The 14,112-nt window shown below is 41.0% G+C and overlaps 1 protein-coding gene across 1 annotated transcript in view; it reads right to left on the bottom strand.

The window, feature by feature from the left end:
* Positions 1-3,013: 3,013 nt before the first annotated feature.
* LOC138827228 (anaphase-promoting complex subunit 4-like) overlaps positions 3,014-14,112 on the bottom strand; it is a 28,759-nt gene continuing 17,660 nt past the window's right edge. Inside the window, 10 exon segments of the mRNA XM_070022722.1 lie at positions 3,014-3,171; positions 3,174-3,240; positions 4,051-4,174; positions 5,624-5,799; positions 6,241-6,313; positions 8,717-8,821; positions 8,903-8,941; positions 9,027-9,088; positions 9,914-10,011; positions 13,916-14,009. Coding sequence (XP_069878823.1) covers positions 3,014-3,171; positions 3,174-3,240; positions 4,051-4,174; positions 5,624-5,799; positions 6,241-6,313; positions 8,717-8,821; positions 8,903-8,941; positions 9,027-9,088; positions 9,914-10,011; positions 13,916-14,009 — 996 coding nt within the window.

Below are 14,112 nucleotides of genomic sequence, written 5' to 3'. Positions count from 1 at the left end.
TAATTCACAGGACAACTGGAAATACACTGTACACACACCTAGATACCAGAAGCTAGTTCATTCTGTGCAAGTATTCTGAGATGCTGCTCGAGAGGTCGGAGACCTACTGGGATTTTTAACTTCTGCTCTGGTCACAGTGTCCTGGTAACTAAGTAACTGGAGAGTTCGAAATGCAGCTATACAGAAGAGTCACACCGTAAAACAGATCTGTCTTCTCTTCAGAGACTAGGTTCTCCAGAAAACAGATCACTGTATTTCCATGATGACCAATTTTATTTGTTGGTTGTGGATACAGTTCCCAAACTCTAACCAAACACTGGTCTAAGGTGGATTAGTACCTGGAGAAGTGATCAGTGTCATCAATCAGTTGATTTTTTGGAAAGATCATTTTAGCATTGAGGGGCCCAATTCAATCAGTTGAGGGGCCTGAAAAGCAGAGACAAGTCTTCCTGAAGACCTGCCTGTAATGCTGGTGGAGAGATTCCACATTTACCTCCAAAGAGTCCCAGCCCATGCCTTCCCAAGTACCCCTGAAACCCCATCAAGAAATTTTGAATGAGCTCCCAGCCCAAATCCCCATGAGGATACTAGGGCCTATAATTTGGCCATGTGAGGCCTGTAGCAAGTCAATTTCCTTTGGTCACCCACCAAAGATTCAGACATAGATTCAGACATAGCAAGGTATCATGGGGATACACTTGTCTCACTCAGCATGCACCTGACAATACAAGCAGAATGAGAATTACCTAGATCATTTCCTGTGGGATACCATCTTTCCCCTTGCTGTAAGACATCCAGAATGTGTGACACATACAGTGGAGACATGAGTACATTTTCATCACATCAGCCATGAGCAATATTGGTCTGAAGGGGAACACAAAGTAAACTCCCAGTGCCCAAATTTAGGGGACATTTCCAAAAGTTACAGATCATGGGGGGAAAGTTGCACACGTTTCAAGCACCCATTTATTGAAGGCTCCATGAGATAAAAATACCAAACAGGTATTCCTTGGAAAAACTATAGGTAGTATTATCTGCCTGGCTATAATTTGCAAGCCAGTAAAAATGTAACCACGTGAGAAGAAAATTTCCCTCTTCATGCTGGGGAGGCGGGGGATTCCGACAAACACAGTGCCGTAGTGAAGGGGGACTTTGGAACTTCCCATCATGCCAGGGACATCTGTAACAATGAAGAATCTTCCAGCTCAAAGTCATTCAAGAACTTAAATACTTGTGAGCTAGTTTGCAGTTTTGACACAGATAAGCATGCTCACTTCAAGACTCTGGCATCATACAGGGGCAAAAGTTAGTGCTTGAATATTTCTAACAACTCTGCACAGTAAAGCAATTCACAAGAGAGCCCCTGTAGAAGCCTTCGTCTAGAGAGAAGCACCTGCTATTCACTGTTTCCTCTCTGCCATGGCCTATAACCTGGAGAATCTGGGTACAGACTGAGGTATACTAAACATGTTGTGTTTTCCATTTCCCGCTAGGCATGCTGATGATGGTGACCACAGAGTGGTATCTTATCTATGTCCATCATGCTCTCTTTCCCCCCAAGTTCAGGCCTGCAATGTTTTTATGCTAGATGAGGTCCCCAGGACCTCACTATGGGAACTGAGATACATATCTCCTGCAAGTATCTTCTACTCTGAAGGGCAGTCTCAATGCCTCCTTGGAGTTATATATAACTGATCTTTGTCCTGGGGTTCAGAATCACCTGCGTACACCTCAAGTCTACCCTACACACAAGCCCACCAAGAGCCACATAGCTGTTGGAAATAGAGCTCAAGCTATACTGGCCATGAAGATATAGAAAAGGAACCAGTGTCTGAAGCGCAAAACCAGTCATGATGCACATGTAAAAGCACAGAGGTCTCTCCTGGGGAGTACAGAGTCCAAGTCCATCACCCCTCACATTCAACAGGCCATTGTCTGGTTCACAAGACAAATCCCATCATAAACATGTGATCGCTAACTCACTGCAGAGCTCAGGTAAGGATTATTTGAATCCAGACTGCAGTCAGATGTACTTCAAGTGCATTAATACCCTACCTTCCCAAAGCCCAGGCATACTAACAAGGGGTCTGCCCAAAATATGCACTTACAGACACCACTACCACCTTCTGAAAGCTCCTGTCTTGAAAGCTCATGGTAGAAGTTACCTTTAAATGTCAGAATAAGTAATCCAAGTCCCCCACGGATCAGGGAAGATAAGAAGATCAGGTTTGAAGTCCTGACACCCCACTGCTTGCCCTAAAGCAAGCATTTTGAGCTGAAAATCTCCAGTCACATACCTGCCCCCTCCACTGTCAGAGTAAGCTGATTGCTTTCTATACCAGCTGCTTGGTGATAGGGGCCACTCCCGTGCTCTGCCATCATCACAGAATGATTCCATATCTCTGAATCCTTTGGTTCTAGATCCAGCTAAGTCTCTTAACAGAGGTCAAAACCTATGAGATGTCACCTAGGATTTTTAAAATAAAGTTAGTAGTCCTATATTCATGGAGGGACATGGTGTGAGGGAATAAAGGAAAACGCAGAGAGATGGCTGGATATTTGAATCCCAAGTATTCCACAAGCTGAAAACTATTCTCCATTTGTCAGGGAGTAGACATTGATCAACTGCAACAATCACAGAATTCATGTTTTGATCATGGTTCCTATTAGGTGTGAGAAACAAGTAGGCCCTTATTTTAACTGTGTGGCGGTTATCTACCTGAACATTATGCAATCTAGCACTAGAGTACTCTCAGATGGAGTGGTGACTGGTGACACTTGAGAGACAGAGAGAAAAGGGATGGGAAAGCAGAACATTTGTCACAGTTCCATTTAGAGCATTCTAGGACCACACCTGTGCTATGATCACCAACTTCTTTCCAACAATTTTATCTTATCATGAACTTGCCAACAATCATTCACGTTGCACTGAGCAATGATTCATCGGCTCATGTCAGGTCCAAGTGATCCAAAGGCTGCCACAGTAACATGTAATAAACAATGGCAAGTTGGATTATGAGTCCAGTTCAGGGTCAAGCTTCTCCACTTTGACGACTATCTCTGGGGCTGGAGCATCAGCAGAGGCGTGGTGGGCCTCTGTCTCTGACTCGGACAGCACTTCCTCCTTGATCTTCACAGGCTTACCACTGGCTTCCTTCTCTTCATCTGAGACTCATCCAGCTCCCATTCATCATCGATGTCCATTTCAAATACTCTTACATGATGGAGACTTGAACTTAACTAAAGAAAAGGCACATTAATGTGTGTGTGTGTGTGTGTGTGTGTGTGTGTGTGTGTGTGTGTGTGTGTGTGTGTGTGAAAGCGCACATGCACCTGGAACTGGGACTTGAACATGGGGCCTGAGCATCTTTTGCTCATAGCGTTCTAGTGGAGCCACAGCTCCTGAGCAGCTAGAATTATAGGTATGAGCCACTGGTGTCAGGAGTTACATTAACAATTTTCTAACTAATGGCTTTGCAAACAAATTTTATAAAACGAAGCAGAAATCAGAAGCTTTAAGCAAAGTATAGATTTATAGGAAAGTTATATTTTTAACAATTTACTATAAAATCACCCAATTCCACCTTCATTTTACATAAAAGGATCTCCACACAGCACATGGTGAATTTATGTAACTTAGAAGCCAAACTATTTTTGCCAGTCCTGGGGCTTGAATTCTGGGCCTGGGTGCTATCCTTTTGTTCAAGGTGAGCACTCTACCACTTGAGCCACAGAGCCACTTCTGGCTTTTTCTGTAATTCATTGGAGATAAGAGCCTCTTGAACTTTCCTGCCTGGGCTGGCTTCAAACTAAGATCCTCAGATCTCAACCTCCTCAGTAACTACGATTACAGGCGTGAGCCACCAGCACCTCGCTCTGAAATTGCTCTTAATTACTCAAAGTTTCTCCAAACAAGAAAACAAAATAACTAGCCTGCTGCTTGCTCAGTTAACTGAAACCAAGGGACAGAATGACAAGCAGAGAATGAGCCTTGGAGATGACATGCTTGAGTACTCATAGGATGCTGCATAGAAACAAAGCCATACTCACCACACAGGACACTTTGTGAAAAACATTCCCAGCAACGTACTGAGCTTTCATGCTCTCCAGTAACCGCCAGTGCTTCTCAAAGTGCAGGGTGCATGTGGGAATAACACTGCTTTGTTCATCTAGCCTGGAGGAAAAACCAGCCCAGGAATCAAACAGGACCTCCACCTCCCACATTCACTAGAGGAGGGGTTTGGGGCAACTGGGGTCCTACTCCCACCCACACTCCATTCCCAGGTGACAAGACAGTCTGTAAAAATACTACATTCCACAGAGCCTTGGCTTCATTTTAGTAAGGTCTTGGTGCCCTTTGTTTTTTGGGTGATGGGGAGGGAGGATACAGTACTAGAGATTAAATTCAAGCCTTGCACAACTGAGCTATGCACCCAGTCCTCAATTCCCTTTCAAGGAGAGCAGATGCTCATGTTTTTAAATTAGAGAAGGAATCTCATTACTTTAAATCCTCAAGCAACTAAAACTATCTCCTAGAACTGACTATAGACTCTGCAATGGAACTGGGGTCCCAATTCTGGAAAACACTAAAGGCAAGTTTATAATTATTAGTGACAACAAACTAAAGTTAATGCTATCCTTTAAAACATAACTCAAATGAAGTCCTCTTCTCCATTCCAAATAATTCCTCATCTTATTCTAGCAAAAAATCCTAGTTTAATATTAAAGCAAGGGACAAGACAATGATTAAAGTCGGCACATTTTTTCCCGTTTTTTAATTTTTGAGGTAACATACAATTGTAACATTAGGAAATTTGTAACATTTGGGAAGACTTTGTAGCATGAAGGAAGACTTACCTTCTGATTTTTTTCAGTTGTGGGGTAGATGATCCTCCTAAATTTAATAGCAATTAGTCTCCTCCTCATCTTTCCTAACAGTGTTTGGTGGGTTTCAGTGTGTTGTATGAAGTTCGGATTTTAAAAATACAAAGTAGGAAGCCAGGCAGGCACTGGTGGCTCATTCCTGTAATCCTAGCTACTCAGGAGGATCATGGTTCAAAGCCAGTCCATGCCGGAAAGACTGTGAAACTCTTCTCTCCAATAAACCACCACAAAACCCAAAGTGGCACTGTGGCTCAAGTGGCAGAGTGCTAGGCTTGACCTGAAGAACTGAGGGACAGCACTCAGGCCCAGAGTTCAAACCCCATGATGGACAAAGAAAAAAAAAACAAAGCAGGAGGTTTTCTGCTCAGCTGTCTGTATGGGTAGACCAGTAACTAAAAAAACATTGCCTAGCATATGTAAGAAACTGGAATTCTTGGCATATGGTAAATATAGCTAAATATAAGCTAAGCCTGGTACCATATGACTGACAACTCAACACCTTGGAGACCATGCAAGAACTTCATGAATTTGAGACAAGCCTGGTTATTTCAAGGCGAGGCAACCTGAGATACACAATGGGACACTTCTTTTTTAAATTTTTGGTGGTTCTGGGTTTTGAATTCAGCACCTGGTACTGTACCACTTGAGCCACACTTCAGCTCTTTTTGAGATCCTACCTTTAAAAAACTAAAGCTAACTTTAACCACACAGACCCTATACCACTAAGGTAGTTAGTTACCTTGTGGCATAAGTTCTAGTGAATTGATACTCTGCAGCATCTTCACTGTTATACACAAACGACAATGGCAACTGGACCAAGAGTCTGTCTCTTCCTTCACGTCCCATGGTGTCTTTAAGAATGACTGTTACAGTTTCATCATCATAAAACTGGGCATCTAAACAGCTGTAGTTGCTGGAAGTGAGATGCATTTTGTTATATCAGAAATGATCATAACCACATAACATGCTGACACTAAGCAAAAACAAAATAAAACCATAGGTGATATTCCCTGCAATGACAAAACACCTTATCAGTTTATACTTTTATATCAATTTTCACAAATATAACTAGTTATAACAAAATAAGTAATCATCAGATCAAACAAAATGATCTGTGACATTTTATCACTGTTCTAGAAAACTCTGAACATAAATGGCTAGGCCTTAAGCCTGTGAAAATTTCATGAGTTATACCTTATATATAACTGAGTGAACAGAGCTAACAAGAATCAAAGTAAAAGAAAATCTGCCCCCCTACAAATGACAGAGCCCCTTTATTGACAGCACATCTGACATAGCACTGACTACACATACATCACACATGCTTCTGTCCCAAATCAGGCTTGGGCGTTATTTTCTTCTGACTTTTTCAGTTGTAGCATAGGTGAAGCTCCCAAATTTCACAGCAATTAGTCCATTACTTACAGATCTTGAAGAAAGAAAGGAGAGAGGGGAATGAGACCCTATGGAACAACTACATAGCCAATAAATCTAAATGCCTGAACAAACATGACTGGCAATGTTAGCACACATATCTACTTCCCAAATCCCAGACCAACACTACCACTTCCACTCCAGAATACTATAATTTAAACACTTAGTCAGGCAAACCAGCTTGGTTTAAAATCTTAATCACTAAGCAGCTAAAGGCCATAACTAAGGAAAACTAACATCTTGAATTCAAAAATTCCCTTTAGTGAAGGTTCTCAAAAGGCACATAGAGCTCCCCTATGACCCAGCAATCACCTGCTGGGCATTTACCCTAATGACCACAAACAAGGCCATACTAAAGCTACCAGCACAACTAGGTTTATTGCCGCATTATTCACCATAGCTAACATATGGAACCAACCCACACGCCCTTCAGTAGATCAATAGATCAAGAAAATGTGGTAAAGCTGGGGGCCAGTGGCTCACACGTGTAACCCAAGCTACTCACGAGGTTGAGATCTGAGGAATGCAGTTCAAAGCCAGTCCAGACAGGAAAGTCTGTGAGACTCTTATCCTCAATAAACCACCAGAAAACTGGAAGTGGCACTGTGGCTCAAGTGGTAGAGCACTTGCCTTGAGCTGAAGAGCTGAGGGACAGTGCCCAGGCACAGAGTTCAAGTCCCATGACCAACAAAAAAGAAAATGTGATACACATATGTATACATACATACACACATATGTATACATACATACACACATGTGTGTGTGTGTGTATATATATATATATATATATATATATATATATATATACATATATGGAATTCTATTCTTCCATCAGAAAGAATGACACTGCCCCATTTGTAAGGAAATGGAAAGACTGGGAAAAAATCCTATCAAGTGAAGCCAGACACCCCCCCAAAATAGGTCCCATTGTTTCCCTTATTTTCAATAATTAGTATACTTCTAGGATAATTTTAACAGATGAGAAAAATAGCTCAAGAGCTATGTACATATGACCATATAAGATGATGCTAAGTGAAATGAACTCCAAGACATGGAAACATGAGGTTTTTCTTTGTTATTGTTGTTTTTGTTTTGTTTTGTTTTTTGGTTCCGTTCATGGGGCCTGAACTCTAGGCTTGGGCGCTGTCCCTCACCTCTTCAGCTCAAGGCTAGTGCTCTACCACTTGAGGCACAACGCCACTTCTGGCTTTTTTCTTTTTGCTTATGTGGTGCTGAGGAATCGAACCCAGGGCCTCAGGCATGAAACGCAAGCACTCTACCACTGAGCCACCTTCCCAGCCCTGTTGTTTTTAATGTACTATGTACTTTTTGTTTCTTTGGTGTGTTCTTCCCCCTGCGGTTTATCCCCTATTGTCACTGTATTTGATTTTGGTACCCTGGTATTATACATACATTTATCTGAATTAGGGAAGGGAAAGGAGAACAGAATCGTGAGACAAAGGACAAGGGGGATCCAATACAATAGCCATATTCACAAGTCAATATGTTGGAAATGATCTGTACAATTTGGCAAGTGGGAGGATTAGGGAGGGGAGGGAAAGGACAAAAATGAGGCAGGGGGTAACAAGTTAGACAAGAAATGTACCTATTATCTTACTTATTAACTGTAACCCCTCTTGACAATGAAAAAAGAAATCCCTTTAGCTATGTGCTGGTGGCTCATGTCAGTAATCCCAGCTACTCAGCGCTGAGATCTGAAGATCATCATTTGAAGCTAGCCTGGGCAGGGATCCAGGAGACTCCTATCTTCAATTAACCACCAAAAAGTCAAAAGTGGAATTGTGGTTCAAGTGGGAAAACAATAGCCTTGAGCACAAAAGCTGAGGGACAATGCCCAGAGCCTAAATTCATACCCCAGAGTGGCACACAAAAATAAACTAGTACCTTCATAGTGAGACTTAAAACGATTTAAAATGCTAATGGAACCCTGAATATCATTTGATTTTCAGAATGTTTACTTTGGAATCTCAAAAAGTCTCTGTGGGCAAGAGCTCTTATTTGATGAAAGATAATTAACCTAAAATTTAAAAAAGCCTTTCTATAAAGTACTTACTAACACAGTTTTGAATCACTAAGTGTTCTTAGATATAACACAGGTCTGCTGTCATTTTCCTAAACCTATTTTTAAAAAAAAACTTATATACGAGGCTATATACTAATATAAAAGTTAAAACTCTAGAACAAGAAGGGATCAAATAGCTTCTCAATTCAGCATTACCATCTCCCAGATGTGAGAACTGAGAATACTGAATGCAAACCTAAAGTCATGAGGCAGCTTCGCTGAAACCCGAAATGCTGGAGGGAAGCTGAATGGCTTATTATTATTACAAATATTAAGCTCTCATCTCTTCGGTTCAAACTTCAAAGGAATACTCACTGGGAAATATCAGTATGCCTTAATCTTAAGATACACATTTTATACAGTGAGTCTTCTAAAATAGTAAAAAGAAGGTACTGTAGATTTGAACTTTTATTATTCCACCTAAGGAAAGAAAAGTAATGTATTTAGCTATTTAAGTTTAGAACAAAAACTACTGTTTACACAAGACGAGGAGACACACACAGAAAAGGAAATGTGAACAATCTGCGCGCAGAGTCCTCACTAAAACAAAAGCAAAAAAAAAAAAAAAAGAGAAAAATTCAAACTTGCTGCTAAATTATACTACCTAACAGGTAAAGAAGATAACCTTCTAGCATCTCTATATAATGGAATACAGATGGCTTGATTCATTGATTTTCCAATTTCATCCTACAGAAAAGCAAGATTTGGAAACATCATTAGAGAGAAGGGGAGCAGCTAGTGGTGAGGAGCCTGCTTGGCCTGTGCTAAAAGACCACTCCCTCCCTCTGGTCTCATGACATCAGTCACTGACAAGACACACCAGCTCTGGGACTAAGACTGTATTGAGATTGATCTGGGGGGGCAAATAAAACACTAAAGATACTTTACTAAGACGATAATTTTTAAATTTATGTGAGCAGAAAATGAGGGAGGGGGTTACATTGTTGAAAAAGAAATGTACAGTATTCAGTACCTGACCTATGTAATTGTAACCTCTCTGTACATCACCTTTACAATAATTTTTTTTTTTTTTTTGTCGGTGGAGGGGCTTGAACTCTGGGCCTGGGCACTCTGTCCCTCAGCTCTTCAGCTCAAGACTGGGCACTCTGTCCCTCAACTCTTCAGCTCAAGACTAGTGCTCTACCACTTGAGCCACAGTGCCACTTCTGGTTTTCTAAGTGGTTTATTGGAGATAAGCCTCATGGCCTTTCCTGCCCTAGCTGGCTTTGAACTCGATCCTCAGATCTCAGTCTCCTGAGAAGCTAGGATTACAGGCATGAGCCATAAGTGCCTACCTTATAATAATTTTAAAAATACATAAAGTAAAATAAATTTATATAAGGAATTAACTATGGATATAACCAAGCCATAAGAAACTGCCAATTTTGACAATCAAAACGAGTTGAATATCAGCATTTTTACAATTTATCCTAATATATATGTTCATTTACATAGACGAGACATACTATACTCTTGTTCCCACACGAAGACATGCATTTCTTCCCAACTTACTGCTGTCATTTGCAAACACTGATCAATAATGGTTTCCATTTGCCTTTTCACAAAATGCAATGATTTTCGAGCATAATAAGGAAACAGCAAAGGGCTTTCTGGTTTCAGACAAAAACAGAAACAAAACAAAAACTATAGCAAACCAATGATTAGGAGAAAATAATCCATTGTCAGAGGCAGTCCATACTTTTTCTTTTTTTATTTTTTTTTATTTTTTATTTTTAAATTTAAAATTTTATTTTATTTTATTTGAGAACATACTGTACAGAAGGTTTACAATTACATGGGCAGGATAATGCATACATTTCTTACCAAGCATTGCAGCCTCCTCCTTTGTTTACCCTTCACCTCCCTTCCCAGCCACCCCCTCCCCCCGACCCAATCATACCCCCTCCCCCCCCACACCGACATTGTAAAGCTGGTTTTGACATGACATTTTGTACTTCTCATTGTTGCAACAGGTCCACCTGAATCCTTAAACGACTTGTTTGTCCCCATCTCCTCCACATGTTATACTGACATCAAATATAGTGAAAGCGGGGGTTACACTGTGGGGGAGGAACATACAAAGCAACAAAGAAATAATCTTATAAATGCATTAGAAACACATGCATGAAAGAAACGAAAACATTAAAATACATATTTAAGGGTTCATTTTCCTAACATCATATTATCTGACCTTTTCCGCTTGACTCATACCTATACTAGATATTGCAAATAAGGGAAACCATGGGACCTATGTTTCTTTGGGCCTGGCTTACTTCACTTAATATAATTTTTTCCAAACCTTTCCATTTCCTAACAAATGGGGAAATGTCATTCTTTCTGATGGAGGCATAGAATTCCATTGTGTATATATACCACATTTTCTTGATCCATTCATCTACTGAGGGGCATCTGGGTTGGTTCCATATCTTAGCTATGGTAAATAATGCTGCAATAAACATAGTTGTGCTGGTAGCTTTAGTGTGGTCTTGTTTGTAAACATTTGGGTAAATGCCCAAAAGTGGGATTGCTGGATCATAGGGGAGATCTATGTGAAGTCTTTTGAGGAACCTCCATACTGCTTTCCAAAGTGGTTGAACAAGTTTACATTCCCACCAACAATGAAGTAAGGTTCCTTTCTGTCCCCATCCCCTCCAGCATCTGTTGTTGTTAGAGTTCTTGATTTTTGCTGTTCTAACTGGAGTGAGGTGATATCTCAATGTTGTTTTGATTTGCATTTCTTTTATGGCTAGGGATGTTGAACATTTCTTCATGTGTCTATTGGCCATCCTTCTTTCTTCTTCAGAGAAGCTTCTCTTTAAGTCTTTCGCCCACTTATTTATTGGGCAGTTGTTTCTTTGAGGAATTTGTTGTTGGGTGGTTTAATTTTTTGAGTTCCAAGTATATTTTAGATATGAGACCCTTGTCCATTGTATGGCTAGTAAAGATCTTCTCCCAATCCGTGGGCTTTCTATTGATCTTGCTAGCTATGTCATTTGCCCTGCAGAAGCTCTGCAACCTTATGCAATCCCATTTGTCCAACCTTTCTTTGATTTGTTGTGCTTCCGGGTCTCTATTCAGAAAATTTCGGCCTGAGCCAAGGAGACCTAGGGTTTCTCCTATTCCATCCTGTAATGTTTTCAGAGTGTCTGCTTTGAGTTCAAGGTCTTTGATCCATTTGGAGTTGATTCTGGTGCAGGGTGATATATAAGGATCTAGCTTTAGTTTTCTGCATGTAGTTAACCAATTTTGCCAGCACCATTTACTGAAGAGGCTGTCTTTCTTCCATTCTATTGTTTTAGCTCCCTTATTGAAGATTAGATGGCTATAGGTCTGTAGGTTCATTTCTGGGTTTTCAATTCTATTCCATTGGTCCTGAGGTCTGTTCTTATGCCAATACCAAGCTGTTTTGATTACTATAGTCCATACTTTTTCATGGTGGAATTCTCATTATACTTTCGACATACCTTGTTAAAATAAATGACCAGAATCTCCCTTCAATCCAGTCCACTTAATACAACTACATTCGCTTGGTCCTTCTCATGCTTAGTCCTACACCAAAGCCCAACAGTAAAATGCTATTGGCTATTAGAAAAATGGAAGGCATTGGAAACCATAAGCTATGTACTGAAACCTGTTCTTTCTTCTCAACTCTGCCACAATGTGATAGCAGCAGCAGTCCAGGATACTCTGCCACTGCTAGCTTTGTTTCTTTTTTGCTGTTGTATTCAGTATGCTTTTTATTTTAAAATGGCTTTTTTATACAGTATTACAATATCCATAAGAACTCATCTTATTCTCCAACTTAAAAGGAAAAAAAACAAAGAGGCCTACTGGGCCTCTGGAACTGCCTGGGATGAAAAGAGCTGTGAATCAAGCTGTGACTCAGGCCCACCAGCTCAAATGGCTCTGAGACTGTCTCTCCCACACTCAGCACTTCCCTTACCAGCTGTGTTAGGTAAAAAAAAATAATCATTTCAGCACTTTAAGGTTCAAGAGGTGACATACTAGGTAATTACAGAAAAACATGTTGCCTTTGTCGCCAGTTCCCAAAACTCAGCTCCTGAAACCCAGATATCCTGAGTAGTAAATGTGATGGCCAATTTTAATTTTTTTGGGGGGGGTCCGGTTGTGGGGCCTGAACTCTGGGCCTGAGCGCTGTCCCTCAGCTCTTCAGCTCAAGGCTAGAGCTCTACCACTTGAGTCACAGCTCCACTTCCGGCTTTTTTCATTTTGCTTATGTGGTACTGAGGAATCGAACCCAGGGCCTCAGGCATGCAAGGCAAGCGCTCTACCACTGAGCCATCTTCCCAGCCCATGATGGCCAATTTTAATGTGGCCACTCTGGCAGGTTCCTGCAAAGCCTCAGGGTTGGGTGGCGTGGAAAGTCTATGCCTTAACCAGAAGCTTATAAGTTTCAGCTCCATCTGCCAGACTGCAGGAAAGGAATCGGGGCTTGGGGTTGAATTCTACCCCAGTGACTAAATCATTATAATGAAGCCTCCATCAAAAACCCAAGACAAACTGGGAGAGAGCAAGGGAAAGGGTGACATTGTCAAAAAAAGAAATGTAATCTTTACCTGCCTTACGTAACCATAACTTTTCTTTTCTTTTTCTTTTTCTTTTTTTCTGGTCCTGGGGCCTGAACTCTGTGCCTAGGAGCTGTCCCTCAGCTCTTCAGCTCAAGGCTAGCACCCTACCACTTGAGCCACAGAGCCACTTCCAGCTTTTTCTGCTTATGTGGTCCTGAGGAATGAAACCCAGGACTTGATGCATGCAAGGCAAGCCCTCTACCACTGAGCCAACTTCCCAGCCCACCATAACCCTTCTTTACTAACCTTCTTAATAATTAAAAAAAAAGACACTGGGGAGGTTTGGATGGCTCCCTGGTTGATGAACATGTTGAGTGCTGGGAGGATCTAAAAGCTGTGGCCTCTTCCTCCATATCAAACCCTGAATGATGTTTTCCACTGGGCTATGCCCAAGTTAAATTTTTATTACAAACAGTCTGGAAAGGAAAGCTGAATGTGTTCCTGAGCATTGTACACCAGTCTGGAAGCTATGCCAACTTAAGGGAGAAAGTTGGGACATATGTCCCATAGTCAAGTCCCACAGAGGTGTGGGTAAGGGAACCTAGCTCTTGGGACTGATGTGATGTGAGGAGTCTAGCAGACTGAGCCTTCCTCCCTCTGGAGGCTAATGATCATTGTGGGTGCTCAGTGTCATAATTGCAATGAATTGCATTGCAGGACCTTCAGCTGGTATCATAACTGGCTGGTGTCAGGAGGGAAAAAATAATTTTAGTGTCAGCATAGTTAATGTACCACAGCACAGTTAATTTCAGGGTGTTTTCTATCTATCATGGTGACATCATACTCTACTTGTTAAAATGCTGTTCTCTAATCAAATAAAATGGACATGCCAAGTAAGCCTGAAGAAATTAGACAAATTTTGAGGTTACTCTTTAATCTCAAATATGTATAAACATGGCCAACATCTGCTTGGTTCATAAAGTACCTTTAAGATGGCTGCTGTTTTGGAGGAAGTCATACCACTGGTTTCCTTCCGTGTTAGGGGGTGACACAAGGCCATCATCTTCATCTTTCAAATACTAAAAATAGTTTAAATTTTTTTCAGTTAAGCAATGATTCAGGCTCTAATATGTATTTAACATTATTCTAGTTACTAAGTTATCTTGTTGTACTGCCAGGTTC

The sequence above is a fragment of the Dipodomys merriami genome, unplaced genomic scaffold (genome assembly GCF_024711535.1).
Source record: "Dipodomys merriami isolate MVZ:Mamm:240054 unplaced genomic scaffold, mDipMer1.0.p SCAF_1520, whole genome shotgun sequence".
Classification (NCBI taxonomy): domain Eukaryota; kingdom Metazoa; phylum Chordata; class Mammalia; order Rodentia; family Heteromyidae; genus Dipodomys; species Dipodomys merriami.
The sequence above is the reverse complement of the archived record's forward strand: the minus strand, read 5'-3'. Positions and strand labels throughout refer to the sequence as shown.